General features: G+C 44.6%; 1 protein-coding gene across 2 annotated transcripts in view; it reads left to right on the top strand.

Moving 5' to 3' along the window:
* Positions 1 to 20,526, top strand: part of Rpgrip1 (RPGR interacting protein 1) — a 50,120-nt gene that overhangs the window by 15,696 nt on the left and 13,898 nt on the right. The window contains exons 7-20 of one of the 2 annotated variants that reach the window (XM_028788475.1): positions 269 to 292; positions 1,693 to 1,839; positions 2,765 to 2,838; positions 6,555 to 6,715; positions 8,632 to 8,795; positions 10,439 to 10,582; positions 11,001 to 11,151; positions 14,429 to 14,881; positions 15,142 to 15,293; positions 16,722 to 17,064; positions 18,505 to 18,686; positions 18,747 to 18,989; positions 19,242 to 19,445; positions 19,934 to 20,069. In XM_028788475.1, coding sequence (XP_028644308.1) covers positions 269 to 292; positions 1,693 to 1,839; positions 2,765 to 2,838; positions 6,555 to 6,715; positions 8,632 to 8,795; positions 10,439 to 10,582; positions 11,001 to 11,151; positions 14,429 to 14,881; positions 15,142 to 15,293; positions 16,722 to 17,064; positions 18,505 to 18,686; positions 18,747 to 18,989; positions 19,242 to 19,445; positions 19,934 to 20,069 — 2,578 coding nt within the window. The remainder of the gene's footprint in view (positions 1 to 268; positions 293 to 1,692; positions 1,840 to 2,764; positions 2,839 to 6,554; positions 6,716 to 8,631; positions 8,796 to 10,438; positions 10,583 to 11,000; positions 11,152 to 14,428; positions 14,882 to 15,141; positions 15,294 to 16,721; positions 17,065 to 18,504; positions 18,687 to 18,746; positions 18,990 to 19,241; positions 19,446 to 19,933; positions 20,070 to 20,526) is intronic. The other variant, XM_028788476.1, reaches the window with a different exon arrangement.

Genomic DNA, 20,526 nt, shown 5'->3' on the forward strand with positions numbered 1-20,526 from the left:
CTCTCTCTCTCTCTCTCTCTCTCTCTCTCTCTCTCTCTCTCTCTCTCTCTCTCTCTAAGAAAAGGTCTCACTGTAGCCCTGGCTAGCTTGGAACTTGTTACATAGACTAGTCTTGACTCAGACTCAGAGAGATCCTCCTGCTTCTGCCTCCTGAGTGCTGGGTTTAAGAGTGTGAAATGCCACACTGGACTATATTTATCTTACATGGATGTCAAGTATCTCATGAAATTGATGAACTGGTGAAATAATGCTTACTTATTTCTTCCAGGCATATGAAGACTTGCTCCAGAAGGTAATTTTTGTAGTTGTTATGGTTGTTTAATCTCTCTACCTGCCCTGAATATCCTGGAACTCACTCTGTAGACCAAGCTGGCCTCAAATTCACAGAGATCTCTCTGCATCTGCTCCTGAGGGCTGGGACTAAAGGTGTGTGCCACCTCTCCTGGCATCAGAAGGTAATTAATAAAGATTCTTTGACTCTATTCTTAGTAATCAGAGCAATCAAATCCAAAGAAATCTGTGTACTTCTGTGGGTTATATGACAGTAGAGTTGAGGCAATTAAACTGATTATTAGGTCATATTGTTTCTAGTAAGATGAATTATGCTATTACTACAATAAATGATGTTTATTATATTGTTTTCAGCAAAAGCAAAATACAAGTCCTAAGTTAAGTGGTATTTTTTTAGTTTATTACCACAGCAAACTATAACATTTACTCAAAAATTCCTAGGAGTATTCTTTTGACATGTATAAGGCAATGAGGTATCCTGTGGCTGTTCTTCATCTGATGTTCTTCAGTCTTTGACCCCACTCACAGTAGAGAGTGGGGTGCAGACAAAACGGGGTAAGTGCCTGTGACTGAGGGTCTCCAAGTAGCTCAGCTATGCCCAGATAGAAGCAGCCACAGAACATGGCACACAACTTCTAGAGCTGACATGGTATCTTCCCAGGGCCAAGAGGAGAATTAATATCATTATAAAAAGCAACCAAATAGCTTGGAAAATAAAGGCAGCTTCTGAAAATGGCACCTAATTTAGAGCCAAGGATTAACTGGGTCTTAGAAAAAAATTATAGCTCCAGAGATAAGTTCAGAATGGAAAGAAAGTCCTCCTTAAAAGGAAAACTATACTCACAGAGAAATGCTAAGAAGAAAAAAAAAAAAGGTCACTTTACAGGAGCCAGGTATTGTGTTGTTCATTATCCTCAAGGTCTGACTTAGTGTTCTATTGCTGTGAAGAGATTCATGGGCAAAGCAGCTCTTATGAAAGAAAGCATTTAGCTGAGGCTTGCTCACAGTTTCAGAGGATTAGTCCATTGTCTACATGGTGGGGAGAATGGAGGCACACAGCCAGGCATGGTGCTAGAGAAGCAGCTGAGACTTCCACATACAGATCCCAGGCATCAAGAAGAACAAAGAGAGTCACTGGGCCTGGCTTGGGCTTCTAAACTAGTGACACACTTCCTCTCACAAGGCCACACCCACTCCAACAAGGCCACACCTCCTAATCCTTCTAAAGTTGTGCCACTCCCTGATGACCAAGTATTGAACTATATGAGCATATGGGGGCCATTCATAACCAAACCACCACATGGTCATTTTTTGTGGCCTTCACCTAAGAATGCTGCTGCCTGGAGACCACAACTCTTGAATCATGTGATCATTCTTAGAAGAATTTCCTTTTGTCTGCAGAATCAGGGAATATTGGATGCAACCCATGATGCCTTCCTCAGCCAAGTGAATGAGCTCAAGGCAGAGCTGAGTGAAGAGAGCAAGAAGGCTGTGAGCTTGAAGACCCAGCTGGGAGATGTGTCTATCTTGCAGATAACTCTGAAGGAGGTAAATAATAGTAGTGAGAAGACACCGTCAACTGTGTCCCAGGCTTGGGTGAAGCTCTGTTATGGAGTACTTGCCAAGCACACCTAAGGCTCTGGGTTTGATCCGCAACACTGCATAAGAGCAGGTATGCTGCCGGGCATGGTGTCACAGGCCTTTAACTCCAGCCCGTGAGAGGCAGAGTTCTCTGACTTCAGTCCTTCTCGGTGAAACCCTGACTCAAAGCAAAACATGTACTAACATATACACCTGTAACCACGGTGTTAACATATGTTAACATACACTAGTAACCTTAGCAATCTAAAGACGGAAATAACACGGTGAAACATGCAAGATCTTTTTTGGATGTTGGTTTGAGACCAACTTGGGCTACATGATAAAACGGTCAACCAAATAAATAAATAAATAAATAAATAAATAAATAAATAAATGTGAGAGGGACTTTTTTTTAAAAGATTATTTTATTTTATTTTTTAAAATTTATTTATTATTATTTATATGAGTACACTGTAGCTGTTTTTAGACACACACCACAAGAGGGCATCAGATCCCATTACATATGGTTGTGAGCCACCATGTGGTTCCTGGGGATTGAACTCAGGACCTCTGGCAGAGCAGTCAGTGCTCTTAACCGCTGAGCCATCTCTCCAGGGGGATTATTTTATTTTATGTATGAGTATTTTGCCTGCATACGTGTACCTATCCTCTAGAACTAGAGTTATAGTGTGTGGCCATGTAGGTGCTGGCCAGGCTGGCCTTGACCTCATAGGCTCACCTGCCTCTGTGCTGGAATTAAAGGTGTGCACACTACTGCCCACCAGTCCTTCAGATGACACCTTATAGAACCAGTATAGAAAAGCCCATGCCAAGCTCCAATCTGTGATGGAGAGCAAGACCAGTGTGGTCTCGAGGATTCTGTCTTTCTTAGTTTCAGGTCAGAGTTGAAGATTTGGAAAATGAACGAAAATTGCTGAGTGACAATTACGACAGACTCTTAGAAAAGTGAGTACAAAGTCTGGTTCCCAAAGTATCGTTTTCTACAAAAGAATTATGGTTAATCCCAGCACATGGGAGGCAGAGACAGGCAGATTTCTGAGTTTGAGGCCAGCCTGGTCTACAGAGTGAGTTAGTTCCAGGACAGCCAGGGCTACACAAAGAAACCCTGTCTTGAAAAAAACAAAAACAAACAAACAAACAAAAAGAATTATGGAACCTTCTAAGTTTTAAACACATTGACTGGGCATGGTGGCACACATCTTTATTCTGAATTCTGGAGGTAAAGGCTGACAAAGATGGAGGCCACAAGGCCAGCCTGGTGTACAGAGTGAGTTCCAGGACAATCAGGACTTTATAGAGAGAAAATCTGTCTCAAAGAACAAAACAGAAAAGGAGATAACTATAAAGTTCAAAGGAAAGGCAAATTGTACATGTGTGTGCTAGCCTTTTCCGGCTTGTGTGTTTGATAACACACTGACACTTTCACTTTATGTCCAGGTCTTTTTTGTTTTTTTTTTTTTTTTTGGTTTTTCGAGACAGGGGTTTTCTGTGTAGCCCTGGCTGTTCTGGAACTCACTCTGTAGACCAGGCTGGCCTCAAACTCAGAAATCCACCTGCCTCTGCCTCCCAAGTGCTGGAATTAAAGTCGTGTGCCACCACTGCTCGGCTTGTCCAGGTCTTTAATCACTTTAATTTTTTTTTTTACTTATTTTATTTTATGTGTATGGGTGTGTTGTGTGCATGTGTGTGTCTACACACCACATGTGTGCCTGGTGTCTGCCTCTGGAGGCCAGAAGACGGCATTGGATCCCCTAGAACTGAAGTTTCAGACGGTTATGAACCATCATGTGGGTTCTGGGAACTGAATTTAGGTCCTCTGGAAGAAGAACTAGTTTCTTAGTCGCTGGGGCATCTCTCCAACTCTCATTTAAAATTTTTACAGTAAACATATACTCATATGTTCATTTTATAATTAAAAGGACTTAGTTGGGCCTCATGGCACAGGCCTGGTAATCCCAGCTACTAAGGACCTGAGCCAAGTATATCCACAGGTTCAAAGTGTACCTGGGCTACAGTATGAGTTTGAGGACAACCTAGGCAATTTAGTGGGACTCTGTCTTAACATAACAATAAGATGATGGTGGGATAGGGAGGTTAGTGATAGACCATTTCCCTCAGGTGTGTGAAGTCCTGGGTTCAATTCCCAGTACCACTAAAAAACTGTGTGAAGACATTTTTAAAACTCAAATTACTGCCGGGCGGTGGTGGCGCATGCCTTTAATCCCAGCACTTGGGAGGCAGCGGTAGGTGGATTTCTGAATTCGAGGCCAGCCTGGTCTACAGAGTGAGTTCCAGGACAGCCAGGGCCATACAGAGAAACCCTGTCTCGAAAAACCAAAAAAAAAAAAAACAAAAAAAAAAACCAAATCAAATTACTTTCTGTCCTGGTGAAATATGACAAAGGGAGCCAGGTGTAGATCCTGCACCTGTGATCCCTACAGCCAGGTGTGGATCCTGCACCTGTGATCTCTACAGCCAGGTGTGGTTCCTGCACCTGTGATCTCTACAGCTAGGTGTGGATCCTGCACCTGTGATCTCTACAGCCAGGTGTGGTTCCTGCACCTGTGATCCCTACAGCCAGGTGTAGATCCTGCACCTGTGATCACTGCATTTAGGAGGCAGGGCCTGTATGGGATGAATGGTCCAGCAGAGGAAGGCCTTGAACTCATTGTGTAGCCAGGAATGACCTTGAACTTCTCTCCTTGCCTCCATCTCCAGGGTGTTGGAATTACAGGTGTATGCCACCATGTTTGATCCACACAGTTCTGAATACTGAACTCAAGGCTTCATTCACGATAGTTAACTCCTCAGCCCCCTAAGAAACTTTGTTTTAAGATGGGATCTCTCTATGTAGACTAGGCTCTCCTGAAATTCACTATGTAGTTCAGGATGATCTCAGACTCACCTGTCTTGGCCTCCCAGTGTGGGGATTAGGATTAAGGCGATGTGTAACTGACACCTGACCTAAAAAAAAAAAAATCCTAATTAGGTAACCAAGTAGTTTTTATATGACATTTATTTCAGAAACACTTGTGGGTTTTTTTTTGTTGTTGTTGTTTTATTTGTTTGTTTTATTTTAGAGAGAGTTTCCTCTGTGTACCCCCATCCCAGAACTTGGTCTGTAGACCAGGCTGGCTTAGTACTCAGAGATCCTCCTTCCTCTGCCTCCCAGATTCTGGGATGAAAGGTGTGCGCCACCTGGCTCAGAAACAGTGTTTTCTTCAAACTTTGTCTTAAGTTTACTTGTTTCATTTTATGTGTATGAGTGTTTTGTCTGCATGTGTGTTTTTATATGATATGTGTGCCTGGTGCCTACAGAGGTCAAAAGAGGGCATGGGATTCCTTGAGCTGGAGTGATGGAGGGCAGTGAACCCCATGTGAGTGCTTAGAATAGAACCTGGGTCTCTTACAATAAAAACAAGTGCTCTTAACCATGGAGCCGTCGCTCCAGCCCCCAGGGTGTTTGTTTATTTGTTTGTTTCTCTTTTCATTAATCTTTAGAGATAAGACTAGCTCTAATTTCTAGAAGCTGTAGGAGGAATTTCCCTCACTCACCTCTTTTAGTCTTTTTACATTTATTTATTAGGAGGGGCACATGCTGCAGTGTGCATGTGGAGGTCAAAGGACAACTTGCAGGAGTTCTGTCCTTTCATCACATGGTACCTGGGACTTGAACTCAGGTTGTCAGGCTTGGCAGCAGGCACCCACACACTGTACCAGCTTACCACCCATCTCATCCTCATTAGGTATTTTTGTTAGTTTTGTTTGTTTTTTAGATAGGGACTCCCTATGTAGACCAGGTTAGCCTAAAACTCACAGAAATCTATCTGCCTCTGCTTCTTGGTGCTGTCATAAAGGGATAGGCTACCACTCCTGGCTAGGACTGTTTTCTTTGTATTATTATTATTATTATTATTATTATTATTATTTTATTTTGGATTTTTTGAGTCAGGGTTTCTCATTGCAGCCATGGCTGTCCTGGAACTCACTTTATAGAGTTTGAGACTGGCCTCAAACTCAGAGATGTACCTACCTCTGCCTCCCAAGTGCTGGAGTTAAAGGTATGTGCTACCACAACTGCTCTTGGTCAGGAAGCTTTTAATGTCAATGTCATTCCATTTGTATATGTGACTAAGACCTGGTCTTGTATGTTTTACACTCAAGTCAGGTCTAACAGCTAAATATCATGGAATGGAGTTGCAGGCGTTGAAAAGCTTGTTTTCATTCTCGAGTACAGCAGGTAGTTTAAAGAAAGGCATGTGTTCTCTAAAGTAGCCATTGGCAAAGGGCTATAAGGGAACAAGGTGAGAAAAGAAAGCTCTTGTTTGTCAGTTCTAACTCAGGAGGTCTCAGCATGTCCTAACACATGGACCCTCACCTAAGGAAGCCATCCCACGGGAGAAGTTCCTTGAGAAACATAGGAGTAAGGTGCTAGCATAGTAGAATCCTCAAGACTTAAGCAGATGGGACACTGACTCCTCCATGCCACCCAAAAGTTCCAAAGCAGTTAGTGAGTGACAGTTACAAATAAAGCCTGGGCAGAAAAAACATGTGGAGAAAGGAATGATCAGCTAGGTCCCAGAGATGCTGAAACTGTGTAACAAAGATGCTGAATCCTACTCCTTTGAGGACCCATCTGACACCGAGCCTGGGGTTTTCAGCATGCTGGATAGCAGTCATCAGCCTCTGGAGAGCAGTCATCAGCCTCACTGGAGCAGAGAGATCGTAGGGGAGCAGCTCCCGCAGCAGGCCTGTCCACTGCTGGACCAAATGAGCGCTGGGCTGGAGGAGACAAAAGTCTTGCTTCAAGCAACCAACAAAGGTGGGTCTGGTCTGAAGGAGTGTTCTCAAGGGCAGCGCCATCTGCGTCTAGTTTGGGAGACAGGAACTTAGGCCTCTCCTTCTCCAGTCTTCCCCCTGACCCTGTATTTTGTGGTCATTAATAACTAGGATTAAACATGGGTAATTAGGTCTGGTTTAGCCAGAAAGTCATGTGACCTACCTACCTCATATGTATGCCTTTCCTTGTACAGCTCTTCCTGATGGAATGATATCAACTCTTATTGTTTTTTTTTTATTTTTTTTATTTTTTTTATTTTTTATTTATTTTATGTATATGAGTACACTTTAGCTGTCTTCAGACACACCAGAAGAGGGGATCGGATCCCATTACAGATGGTTGTGAGACACCATGTGGTTGCTGGGAATTGAACTCAGAACCTCTGGAAGAGCAGTCGGTGCTCTTAACCACTGAGCCATCTCTCCAGCCCAACTCTTATTGTTTTTAAACATTTACTTTATTGAGTGTGCTAAACATAAATTTCTCACCCAGCATGGTGGCGCACACCTTTAGTCTCAGTACTTGGGAGGCAAAGGCAGGAGGATCTCTGTGAGTTCAAGAGTAGCCTGGTCTACATAATGAGTTCCAGGACAGCCAGGGCTACATAGTGAGATCCTCAAAATACACACGCACGCAAGCAAACACGCATGCACACACACACACACATACACACACACACGAAGAAGAAGAAAAAAATTTCTCTGTGTATTTTTTAAAATTCAGTCATTTCTGAGATGAGTGGAAAAAACTCAGTTTTTTTTTCCACCTGATATCAAAAATTGAGAAGTACATTTGTAGCCAGGCAGTGGTGGCACACACCTTTAATCCCAGCACTTGGGAGGCAGAGGCAGGTGGATTTCTGAGTAGAAATTTCAGTAGGATTTCTGTAGACCAGCCTGGTCTACAGAGTGAGTTCCAGGACAGCCAGGGCTACACAGAGAAACCCTGTCTTGAAAAAAAAAAAAAACAAAACAAAACAAAAAAAGGAAAAGTACATTTGTTGGCTTCTGGGTTTTTAGGGTCATTAGTCCCTGTCTCTTTTTCCCATTGATTTGGTGTTGGAGATTTAATGGAGGGCCTCACACATGCTACACAGGTGATCTATGAGGGCCTCCATCTACCACCCCTGTCTTTTTTTTTTTAAGATTTTATTTAATTGTTTATTTTATTTATTTAAGTATATGAGTACACTGTCATGTCTTCAGACACACCAGAAGAGCGCATCAGATCCCATCACAGATGGTTGTGAGCCACCATTTGGTTGCTGGGAATTGAACTCAGGACACTGGAAGAGCAGCCAGTGCTCTTAACTGCTGAGCCACCTCTCTAGCCCCGCCCCTTTTTTTCCTTGAGAAAAGATGTCAATGTGGTTCCATCTGACCTTGAATACTCAGTCCTTTTGCCTCCACATTCCGTGTCGATTACACTTGTATGTGCATTGTATGTGCACCACCTTTCCGTATGGATCATAGGCATCTGTGCACCATTGCACCCAGCTTAACCCATCTGAACTCTTTTTTGCTTTGTTTTGTTTTTTCGAGACAGGGTTTCTCTGTGTAGCCCTGGCTGTCCTGGAACTCACTCTGTAGACCAGGCTGGCCTCGAACTCAGAAATCCGCCTTTCTCTGCCTCCCAAGTGCTGGGTGACTGTCCTGATTGTGTTTCCCTCTCCATCCCACAATTCCTTGGGTGCTCTTCTATCCTTCTATCATCTGATCTTACATTAGAAGTACAACCTCCATTGATGGGTCAACAGGCTAGAGGCCCTTTGTCTCAGCAAGAGGGAACTGCTTTTCCATATAAAATGAAGCTGTAAAGCCAAACATTCTTTCACACTTGACTCAACTCTGACTATGGTTGCCAATAACTGGGTTCAGTTCTCTGGATTCCATTTTCAGCAGCTCAAGATGAAAAGCTGAAGTTTCAAGACACCAACATCCTTTGCCAGCATAAACAGGAAGAAGAGAGCCTTCAGTTAACAGCTACTGTATCCCCGTCTCCAGAAGAGCTGTCTGAACTGGCTGCTCAGCCCACTCTACTCCCACAGACAGATCAAAGAGAGGTAAATTAGTCACTCTGCTGAGAGGTTTCTGACAGAAACCCCAGGGGAAAGAACTACAGGGGCAACACTCTTTCCTGATTGAGAACGGGATTTTAAAAGTGTGGAGCCAGCCGACAGACAGGGCTTAGTGAGCGCCACCCAGGACTCCATGCTTTACAGCTCATAAGAGGGAGACTCTTCTTTTTTATTTTTATTTTTTTGGTTTGTTTTTTCGAGACAAGGTTTCTCTGTGTAGCCCTGGCTGTCCTGGAACTCACTCTGTAGACCAGGCTGGCCTCAAACTCAGAAATCCACCTGCCTCTGCCTCCCAAGTGCTGGGATTAAAGGCGTGTGCCACCACCGCCTAGCGAGGTAGACTCTTCTTTAAAAGTTTTCGTTACAAGATTTTTAAAAGGGGGGTTAGAGCGATGGTTCAACAGTTAAGAACTCTGGCTGCTCTTCTGGGGGACCCAGGTTCAATTCTCAGCATCAACATAGCAGGCTAGCAACTGTCTGTAATTCCATTTCCAAGGAATCCAACACCCTCACACAGACACGCATGCAAAACACTGATGCATATGAAATAAAACATTTAAAAGTTGTATTTACTGGTGCTGGAGAGATGCCTCAGCTGTTAAGAGCACTGGCTGCCCTTCCAGAGGTCCTGAGTTCAATTCCCAATGGTAACACAATGGCTCACAACCATCTGTAACAGGGTCTGAGCCCTTCTTCTGGCATGCAGGTGTACATGCAGTAGAGTATTCATATACATTTTAAAAAGTTGTAGTTATAGAAAATGCTTTTTAAAAAGATGTATTTTTTTAATTTACTATGTGAGTCTTGTGTCTGCACATTATGTCTGTACCTGGAGCCCATGGCAGCCATAAAAGGACATTAGATTCTCTAGGACTGGAGTTATGGATGGTTGCGAACTACCATGTGGGTGCTGGGAACCAAGCCTGGGCCCTCCAAGAGCAGTAAGTGCTCTTAATCACTGACCATCTTTCTGGTCTCTTTGTTTAGTTTTTAAAGATTTATTATTTATTGTTTATGGATATGAGTGCTTTGCTTGCATGTATGTATGTGTTGTGTGTGTGTGCAGTGCCCATGGAGGCCAGAAGAGGGCACTGAATCCCCTGAAACTAGAGTTCTAGACAATCATGAGCTGCCACTCGGGCTTTGGGAATTGAATCTGGGTTTCCCGAAAAAGCAGCCAGTGCTCCTAACCACTGAGCCATCTCTCTTGTCCCTAGAGTCTTTAGGTGTGAACTTGGGATAATCTCCTGAAAGGCAAACTGCCATTTTGCTTTTATTCATTACAATTTTGTGGGTGTCTATAACAAGTTTGTGTGGGCACATGTCCCCCACGTGGTACATTTGTGGGGGTCAGAGGACATCTTTGCAGAGTTGGTTTTCTCCTAACACTTATGTGTGGGTTTCAGAGACTGAAAGCTTGCTCAGCTCAAGCCTGAGCCATCCTGCTAGCCTCCAAACTGCCACTTGAAAACTGTCACCACTCTGCAGTGACACACTGACTGGGGGTTGGGAGGTGAGGGTAGAGAGCCCTTGTGAGGTGACACGAATCTTGTATATTCTGGAGAAAATGTTGTTGCTGGTGTCTTACAATCTCACCAACTGCTTTTACCAATGTTTTCACTCTCTAGTCCAGTAAACCAAAAGCTCAAGACAAGAATAACCTGTCCCAGGTGCTAAGTGAGCTGCAAGTGTCCCATGCAGAGACCTCACTGGAACTAGAAAAAACCAGAGACATGCTTCTTCTGCAGCGCAAAATCAACATGTGCTATCAGGTGCAAGGAATGGGACAGGAATCTGGGCATATGAGAATCACACTGGGAAGCAAGCATGCCTTGGGTTTCCAGGGCTGGTGGGTAGCAAGGTGCTTCCTAGGGAGGCACCTCAGATCTCACTCACACATGCCCAGGCACCTGGTCCCAGAAGTCACCTAAGGAGGAGCTCATGAAATGGCAAGTGCTAAACTTCTGGGTTCATTTCCACCCAAAGTCCTAGGGACAAAATCACCCCAGGTGTCACAAATGCAGGTGGGCATGAAGGTTCTTAGAAAACCTAAGCTTGCTTCCTGGGTCAAACCTTCCCTCCTGAAGAGATGGCAATCAATCTCCTTCTCCAGCAAGGTCCAGTTTTTAAAGTCAGGGCTCTTTGGTTCTGAGACAGGGAGGGGAAAATTCAGCTCTTATTTTGTTTCAGGAGGAGCTGGAGGCAACGTTGACAAAAGCTGACAAAGAAAATAGGGACCATGAAGAGAAACTGGAGAGGCTGAATCACCTCCTAGACTTCAAGAACAGCCGCATAAAGCAGCTGGAAGGTATTTTAAGAAGCCACGGCCTTCCAACATCCGGCAAGTCTTAGTACTTTTGTTTCCATCTTGGGCTATGTCACATGACTAACAGCAATCCAATCCGATCCTCCTGACTTTATTCCTCCTGCTCTTATCTTTTCTCCTCTCATGACTGATCTGTAACTTCCTTTCGTCTTCTGCTCAGTGCAAATCTTTGATTTTCCTGGAGAGTTTCTACAGGGCCAGCAGTGCTTCCAGGTGGTTGGAAGAGTGTCAATGTCAATGAGGCTAACTGACCCCAAGGTTGGTGAATCTCTCCTTTCCTCTGTCATTTCTTGAACCCATGCCTATCAGCCTAGAGCAGGTCTTGCCAGATAATAACACCCTTGTCATTCATTTCCTCTCATCTTTTCCTGAGGTTTCTCTCTAAAATCTTTGTTGCAATTTAAGGATGGAAGCAGAGGAAGGAGGGTGTTGCCAATGTGTTTCCTAGTCAGGTTCTTCCTGTTCAGTATGGTCACTTCAGAACAGGGGCTACTCTCAAGCTTGAGTTTAAGGAGTAGGCTTTACCGATATGCACTCGGGAGATGACTTACCCTAACCAAACTCACCACAGTCCGATATTTAAAGCAGAAGGCAAGGCACTCACATCAGCATCCATGGAGCTGCTGTGAAGCGGCTCTACGTCCTGGTAAGAGAGTCAGTAATGAGCAGGTTCCTAGTGAGCACAGCCCTAGAGTACAGGGAGGTATGGGGGACTTACCACACCACGGTGAGTCTGGTAAGGCTGCTGCCAAATAAACAGTCCTCCCTCGGACTGAATCCTCGTGGCCATTTCTATGTATGCCTGCAGAAGGAGGGCATCAGACTTCATTACAGGTTGTGAGCCACCATGTAGTTGCTAGAATTGAACTGAGGACCTCTGGAAGAGCAGCCAGTGCTCCTTAACTGCTGAGCCATCTCTCCAGCCCGAATTATTTCTTTTGAGAATTGCCCATCCCTACTTCTACCTTTCCCCCATGATTTAATATATCTCTGATTTGTACTTCCTTATATATAAGGCTATTAGCTTTGTGTCATGTAAGGTCAATTTAAACATATCGTATTGTCATATCATTTGTTTGTTCGTTTGTTTGTTTATTTTAGGTTTTTCTCTGTATAGCCCTGGCTGTCCTGGAACTTGATCTGTAGACCAGGCTGGCCTTGAACTCACAGAGATCTGCCTGCATCTGCCTCTGGAGTGATGGGATCAAAGACTTGTACTACCACTGCTTGGCTATATCAAACCTTATAACTGAAGAAAACATCAATTTTCTGGGTAGATGTCACTTTTCTTTAATCTCCAGAACTTGGAGGCAGAAGCAGGCAGAGTTCAATGCCAGCCTGGTCTATATAGCAGGTTTGTCAGTCTGGGCAACACAATGAGACCCTGTCTAAAACAAACACAAAACAAAACAACAAAAAAGGAAAATATCAATCAATTAGTCAGTTTCTGTGTTACATTTTTTTTGTATTATTTTTTTCCTCTGGCTGTCCTAGAACTTACTGTGTAAATCATGATAGCCTTGAACTCACAGAGGTTGACTTGCTTCAGCCTCCCAAGTGTTGAGGTTACAGGTGTGAACCACTGAGCCTCCCCCCACTCCTGTTGCCATCTCCAACCCCCAGCCACCATTTTCTGAGCTCTCTTCCTATGCAATCCAGGCTGGCCTCAAAATTGCAACTCTCCTGCCTGTTTCCTGAGTACTGAGAGTACAGATATTCACTACCATTAAAAAAAAATTATTTTCTCTCTTCTCTCTCTCTCTCTCTCTCTCTCTCTCTCTCTCTGTGTGTGTGTGTGTCTCTCTCTCTCTTTCTGTGTGTGTAAGGGGGGGGGGAGAGGCAGACAGACAGACAGACAGAGACAGACAGAAGGGGCACGCTTGTGAAGGATAGAGGGCAACCTACAGGAACTGGCTCTTTCTCCCATCATGGAGGCTCTACAGAACCAACCTCAGGTCCTTAGCAGCAAGCACACTTATCTACTATGCCATCCTGACAGCCTCTCCTCTCCCTTGCCACTTAAGCATGAAGACATTGTGGGGCGCTAGTGAGATGGCTCAGGATTAAGAGCAGTTGTTGCTCTTGCAGAGTGCCTGGTTTCAGTTCCCAGAGTTCACATGAAGGATAACAACTGTTAGCAACTCCAGTTCCAGATGGTCCAAGCGTGCTCCTTCTGTCCTTGTGGGTGCTTTATGCATAATATATCCAGGTAAAGCGTCCTTACACATAAAATAAAAATAAATCTTAAACATTCTGAAAAAGTATTTATTTTTAGTTTTATTTAAGTCTATGCATGTATATCTGTGTAGAGATATATGCACATGTATGCAGGTGCCTACAGAATGCAGAAGGTGGTGTTGAATCCCTGGAGTGGGAATTACAGGCAGTCGTGAACCACCTGAAATGGGTGCTGGGAATCAAATGCAGGTCCTCTGGGAGAGCAGTGCATGGTCTTAGCCACAGAGTCATTTCTCCAGATTAAATAATTAAATAAATGCATTCTGATCTATCAAGAACATTTTTATTCAACTGAGTTAGCTCTTAAAGGAGGTTAGTCACCAACAACATGCTATAAGGACTCAAGTGTTCCCAGTGTGAAGCAGCCTACATCTGAGAATCTGGTGGGTCTTAAGAACAATGCAGATTTGGTTCTGTCTCTGTGTCTTGCATCCCAGGGAGAGCACTTTCAACCTCTTTCCTCTCGAGTTTTCTTTCTTACCTTTTAAGTCATTATCATTCGATTCAAAGTAGATTTCTTCACCTCTTCGAATAAAGCCAATGTCTGAATAGCACATAAGGAGCCCTCTTGTAACTGAGCTGGCCTGCTCCAGGCAGCCTTTCCCGGTGGCAGGGATAACACGATAAACAGCGTCTGCAACTTCCCACTCTCTCCGAGGAAAACATAACCATCTTTTGGGACATGTTTTATGTTTCTAGTGCCTTTCTGTTACAGTACCTTAAATTCTCAGGACCTTGGTCTGCTTCAGTGTCATTTGTACGATGGCATCTCCTGAGTGTGGGGCTCAGTGTCATTAGTGCAATGCCACGCATCTCCTGTGGTGCTCACTTCACCCCTCACTTGGGCCTTCCCGTGGTACAGGCAGCAGTCATTTGGGATTCACAATTCAACACTTCTGGTTGGCATTGTGCTGCTTTCCTTCTTGAATCATGTGGCTTCTTGAAACAACCTTAGCTTGGAATTCCACAATGTATTTTCTTTCCATTTATCCTCTTCCCCCTTAGGATAGCTCTCGACCTTTTAATGGATAGGCAGTGTTCTTTCCCCCTGTAGAGCAGCTCAAAGACGTTGCTTATGGCACTCGGCAACCCTCACTGTGTCTGGAGTCCCTGGCAGCCCACAGAGGTGAGGAAGAAGTGGACATGTCTCTGCTGCATCCAAGCGAGAATCTTTTTGAGCTGCACATCCACCAGGCCTTCCTGACCCCTGCTGCCCTTGTACAGGCTGGAGATACCCAACCTACCACCTTCTGCACTTACCCCTTCTATGATTTTGAAACTCACTGCACCCCACTCTGTACTGGGCCACAGCCCCTCTATGACTTCACCTCCCAGTATGTAGTGCAGACAGACTACCTCTTCCTGCACTACCTTCAAGGAACTTCAGTCCGGCTTGATCTCCATCAGGCCATGGCTGGTGAGCACCACGTCCTTGCTACAGGGTGGATCTCATTTGACAAGGTGCTAGAGACCGTGGAGAGAGTCCATGGCTTGGCCACACTTACTGGTAAGTGCTTTTGGCTTCTTGTGGTTCTTAGGACTAGAAGCTTTGGAAAATAAAGAAACAGCCAAAGCCTGGAGCTGCTTTCTGGTGACTCCCTTTTCCCATCCTGTCCTCCTGGCTGGCCCTGGACTCATGGCCACCTTCCTTCTTCAGCCTCTCAAGTGCTAGGATTTCGGGGATTTCACCACCCAGGCTTCCTCTGTTCTGTTCTTGACTTTCACCACACTCTATTTTCTATGCCTTTCATGCCTTTTGCTATTCAGGAGCTGGTGGAGAAGATTTGGGGGTGTTAGAGTACTGGATGAGGCTGTGCTTGCCCCTAAAATCCAGCCTCCAGGCATGCAATAAGCGAAAGAAAGCCCAGGCCTACCTGTCAGTCAATGTGCTTGGAGCTCGGAAGGCCCAGAACAATGAGGTGAGAGAAAGTACAACTGCGGCTCAGAAGGACTTCAGCCAGGTAGCCCTCAGAAGGGGCTTGCTCTCCCACTCCCTATGAGTCCCCCTTGAATGTGAGAAACTGCAATAGCAATGCCAGTCCAGATTCTGCCTGTGCTTAAACTGCAGAAGAAATGAAATCATCCCCTGGGTTAGACACTTGTCTTTGTTGTGAACAAACAGCTTTTTCCCAATTCTCTTTTTCTCTCTCTTTTTTTTAATTTAAGTTTTTATTACAATCAGTGATTGGCACTGACGCGCAGGTGATTTGTGGGAGGCTATGCCTTCAGATACTGGAGTTGGGCAGGTCTATTGCAATTCCCCAATAGGGAAACTCAGATTCCATTCCAACAGCCCAAGCTCCACTTCACCCTCGCTAGTCAAGGCCACTTGTCATTCTGCTTTTAGCTGTCTGGCCTGGCAGCTCCCTCCTGCTGTGCTTCCTGTACTTGTATGTCCATTTTCACCAAAGTCGGAAATTTGGGACCATTACTTTCACATATTCTTTTCATTCTAACCATAGCCTCATTCGAGTGAGTATTCAAACCATCAGAGCTCATGACACTGTTCCACTGGGAACACCTGCTGAGTTCTTTCCATTTTGCTCATCTTTTTTTTTCCCCCTCAAGTGTTGGTTCAGATATCTCCAATGCTACAGTTTCACTGGCTCTTTACAAAACAAAATCTAGTACTGGAGAGATGGCTCAGAGGTTAAGGGCACTCGATGGCTGCTCTTCCGGAGGTCCTGAGTTCAATTCTTAACAACCACATGGTGGCTCACAACCACCTATAATGAGATCTGGTGCCCTCTTCTGGCCGGCAGATATACATGCGGGCAGACTGCTGAATATATACTAAATAAATAAGTCTTTAAAAAAAATCTAATCTTCAATTAAGATGAATAATTTTTTTTTGTGTTTTTCAAGACAGGGTTTCTCTGTGTAGTCCTGGCTGTCCTGGAACTCACTCGGTAGACCAGGCTGGCCTCGAACTCAGAAATCCGCCTGCCTCTGCCTCCCAAGTGATGGGATTAAAGACGTGCGCCACCACCGCCCGGCTTAAGATGAAAAAATTTAACACAGATTTATTTATTTATTGTGTTGGTACATGCCATGGTATGCATGTGGAGGTCAGAGAATGCACAGGAGTTGTTTCTCTTCTTCTACCATGTGGGAACCGTGGTCAAAGCTAGCTCCATTCTCTATCATTCTTTAGGATAAGCCTGGGGATGAACATCTCCCTCCAACAGCTACCAGAGCCGGGGGCAGGCATCTAGATGATTGTTAGGCATTGTCACGACCTGGCAGAGTAGGTTTCTAGGTCACAGTCCCTCTCGCCTATGTGGGCTCCACTTACAACAATGCCTCAGGCTGCCCTTTATCTTAGACCAAGATCATCATCTTTCCAGTCCAGACCTGAAACCTGGACACCTCGGAATGAGCTGCGGATTGAAATCACCAGGTGCTGCGGCCTCCGGAGTCGATGGCTGGGAAGGCAGCCCAGTCCATATGTCATGTACCGCTTCTTCACCTTTCCTGACCATGACACCACCGTCATTCCAGCCAGCAGCAATCCATACTTTAAAGACCAGGCTCTGTTCCCCATGCTTGTGACCTCTGACCTGGACCAGTATCTGAGGCTGGAAGCTCTGTCTATATATGTTTTCGATGATGAAGACCCAGAGCCTGGCTCCTACCTTGGCCGAGCCCAGGTGCCCTTGCTGCCTCTTGCACAAAACAAATCTATCAAAGGTGGGCGCTGCACCTCCCGGCCCTCTTCCCAGCATCATCTCTCTGTTCTTACCAACTTTTCTTTGCTTACTTGCTTGGAACAGTCATTCCTTCATTTAAAAATATTATTAAGCATTGACTATGTACGTAGATTCATGTTGTGAGTCTGTGAGTGAACATGCCAGCACATGCATGTGGAGATCAGAGGTGAGCTTTGTAGCATCAGCTGTTTCCTCCCACTGTGAAGTGGGTTCTGGAAAATTCAGATTGAGTTCAGGTTCCTAGACTTGCACGGTAAGTACCTATTACTGCTGAAACATGTCAGCCACGAAAGTCTCTCTTGAAGTCTGAAAAGACTTCGGGATATTGTCAAGAGCAACAGAACAGAAGGTTTATAGCTGCTTTGCTGGTGGGAAAACAGGATTCAGCTCTGTTGCAGCTGCATAGTCGAGATTCCCAAGGAGTTCCAACTGAATTCTGGAATTCCATACCTCAGTCTCTGAAAACCTTACTTTAGACTTGGAGTAGGTGTAGTGTCTTGTGCCTTTAATCCCAACACTTGGGAGGCAGAAGGCAGCCTGGTCTACATAGTGTGTTCCAGGCTGCCTGGGGCTGTATCATACAACCTTGTCTCACGAAAAAGCAACAACGAAAACAGAACAAAAAGACTCCTTCCATGCTTTCCAGGACTTGTTTTTGTTTAAAGACTGTTGTTTCTTGGTTCATGAGCAGAGACCTGAGCAGAACATAACACTTCCTCATAATCTCACTGCTTTTAAAACATCAGAGATGACAGTGGCAGCGGCGACGAGGGCAGACTCCAGCCGTCTGGAGCCATGCTCTATTCTACCTTCCCTCTTTACTTACTCATGGTTGTGGGGTCACTGAGCAGAGGCTTAGTCTGGCTTCTGCCTGGAGAGAGGGAGGCAGTGATTCCCAAACTTTGATTAGGCAGTATAGCCAGAATAGGCCGTGTCAGCCATATTTAATAAGATTCTGAGCTTCCTTGGAAGTAGCCAAGGCCTCTCTCTGGCCAGTATCACAGTTATTTAAAAAACAATATTTGACACTTCTGCTTGAGAGGAGAGGCAAGCCACCTGCTAATTAGAACTACAAGCCAGAAGCCTGACATTCAGGAAAAAGTCACTGTGCTGTTTTTCTTGGTACCACTTACATAGGTGATGGTTTTCTGGGGACAGCCATAGCATATTATTTAGTGACAGTGAAGATGATTTCATCATGGTTACACCTTTTGATCATCTGAAGCAGAAATACTTGTCTTCCCCTATGAATCCCACTATACTGGTTTAATTTTTCTATAAATTATGAATTTTGATGTATTTTAATAAATTACTAACAAATGCAATGGATTTCTAAATGGAGAGAAATAGAAAAGATGCTTATAAATACTCAGTAGCCTATGTCATGAGACCGAGTTTAACCAGTTTTTCTGTCTCTCAGGTGATTTCAATCTAACAGACTCGGGGGAGAAATCCAATGGATCCATCAAAGTGCAACTAGACTGGAAGTCTCACTACCTGCCCCCAGAGAGCTTCCAGATGCCAGAAGCTGAGAAGCAGGAGGAGGAAGAGAAGGAGGAGGAAGAAGAGGAAGAGGTGAAGGAGGAGGAAGAAGAGGAAGAGGTGAAGGAGGAGGAAGAAGAGGAGGAAGTGAAGGAGGAGGAAGAGGATGATGAAGAAGAGGAAGAAGAGGAAGAGGAGGAGGAAGAGGTGGAGGAGAAGGAAGAGGAAAAGGAGGAAGAGGAGGAGGAAGAGATAGAAGAGAATGAAGAAAAGGAGAAAGAGAAGGAGGAAGAGAAGGAGGAGAATGAGGAAAAGAAGGAAGAGAGGGAGGAAGTGGAGGAGGAAGAGGAGGAGGAAGAGAAGGAGAACAAAGATGGCTTGGAGGCCTCATTCGTGGAAGAATGGGCCCCTTTTTTTCCCCAGGTAACTCTCCAGAACTCCCAGGATAGGGGGCCTCTACATAGTCTATGAAGCCAATTGGAGGGGATAGTCTCAGGGATGGAATAAAGGAAATTCCTTCCACGAGTAGCATGTGTAATCAGAGATAATCTAGAAGCTCCTAATGGAGCAGAACTTCAGGCTCTACCGTGTAGAGGAGCAGGAGCAGGAGGGAAGGAAAACTAGAGGTTGAGCTGTCATTGTTTAAGGCTCTCTGTCTCTGATTCATCTGTTCAGGACCAGAGAGCATCTACAGAGATTCCCATAGAGGCTGGCCAGTATCAGGAGAAGAGAAAATCTCCTGTAATAGCAGAAAAGAAGGAAAAAGAGCATCAGGTCGCAAGCTACTCACGAAGAAAACACAGCAAAAAACCAGGTGTCCAAGGCAAGAACAGAATGGAATATCTGAGCTGTAACATCTTGAATGGAAACACACAGCAGGTGGGACCCCAGAGACCCTGGAGAGTCAACATCTGTGGCCGTCAGAGGGGAGGAGCAGTGAAGGCAGGAAGGCCACAGTGCCCCCAGATGCTTCCACATGCATTTTTAAAGCCCCATTGTCATATCAGTGTAACCAGCACATTAATATTATGCACACTTAAGCTTGGAATATGAATAATACATATGCTATGCATTTGTTTAAAAGGGACTGACTTTTTTTTTAATTTTTATTTATTAAATGTAAGTACACTGTAGCTGTCTTCAGACACCCCACAAGAGGACATCAGATCTCATTATAGATGGTTGTTAGCCACCATGTGGTTGCTGGGATTTGAACTCGTGACCTCTGGAAGTGCAGTCAGTGCTCTTAACCACTGAGCCATCTCACCAGCCCCAGGGACTGACTTTTTAAAGTTCACAAAGGCTAGCATTAAAGAAATGTAAGGTCCTACCACTCACATAGTGTTATTGCTCTTACTCTGAAGCAGATGCGTTACACTGAGTGGAAGTTCTCTGGGCTCAAGATGTCCAAGGATGACGGTTTGAAAGTTCAAGACAAGAAAGAGGAACCGCCATCACTCCATCCAGCACTGAGACAGGAGCTTCCCTCACATCCTATAAATGGTATTGGCTTTTGAGATCTAATCTTTCTACTTCATCATTGAATTACTTTCTTTTTTTAAAAATGATTTATTTATTTATTTATTTATTTATTTATTTATTTATTTAATGTATATAAGTACACCAGTGCTCTCTTCAGACACACCAGAAGAGGGCTTCAGATCTCATTACAGATGGTTGTGAGCCACCATGTGGTTTCTGGGAATTGAACTCAGGTCCTCTGGAAGAGCAGTCAGTGCTCTTAACCACTGAGCCATCTCTCCATCCCTTGAATTACTTTCTTTTATAATACTTGTTTTTATTACTTTTAATTATGTGTCAGTGTGTGTCTGTCTGCATGTGGATATGGGTATGTGAATCCTGCGTACATTGAATCCCCTGGAGCCAGGCATCAGGCAGGCATCAGGCATCAGGCAGACATCAGGCATCAGGCAGACATCAGGCATCAGGCATCAGGTAT

Source organism: Grammomys surdaster, unplaced genomic scaffold, assembly GCF_004785775.1.
Source record: "Grammomys surdaster isolate TR1022 unplaced genomic scaffold, NIH_TR_1.0 125750, whole genome shotgun sequence".
In the NCBI taxonomy this organism is placed as follows: Eukaryota; Metazoa; Chordata; class Mammalia; order Rodentia; family Muridae; genus Grammomys; species Grammomys surdaster.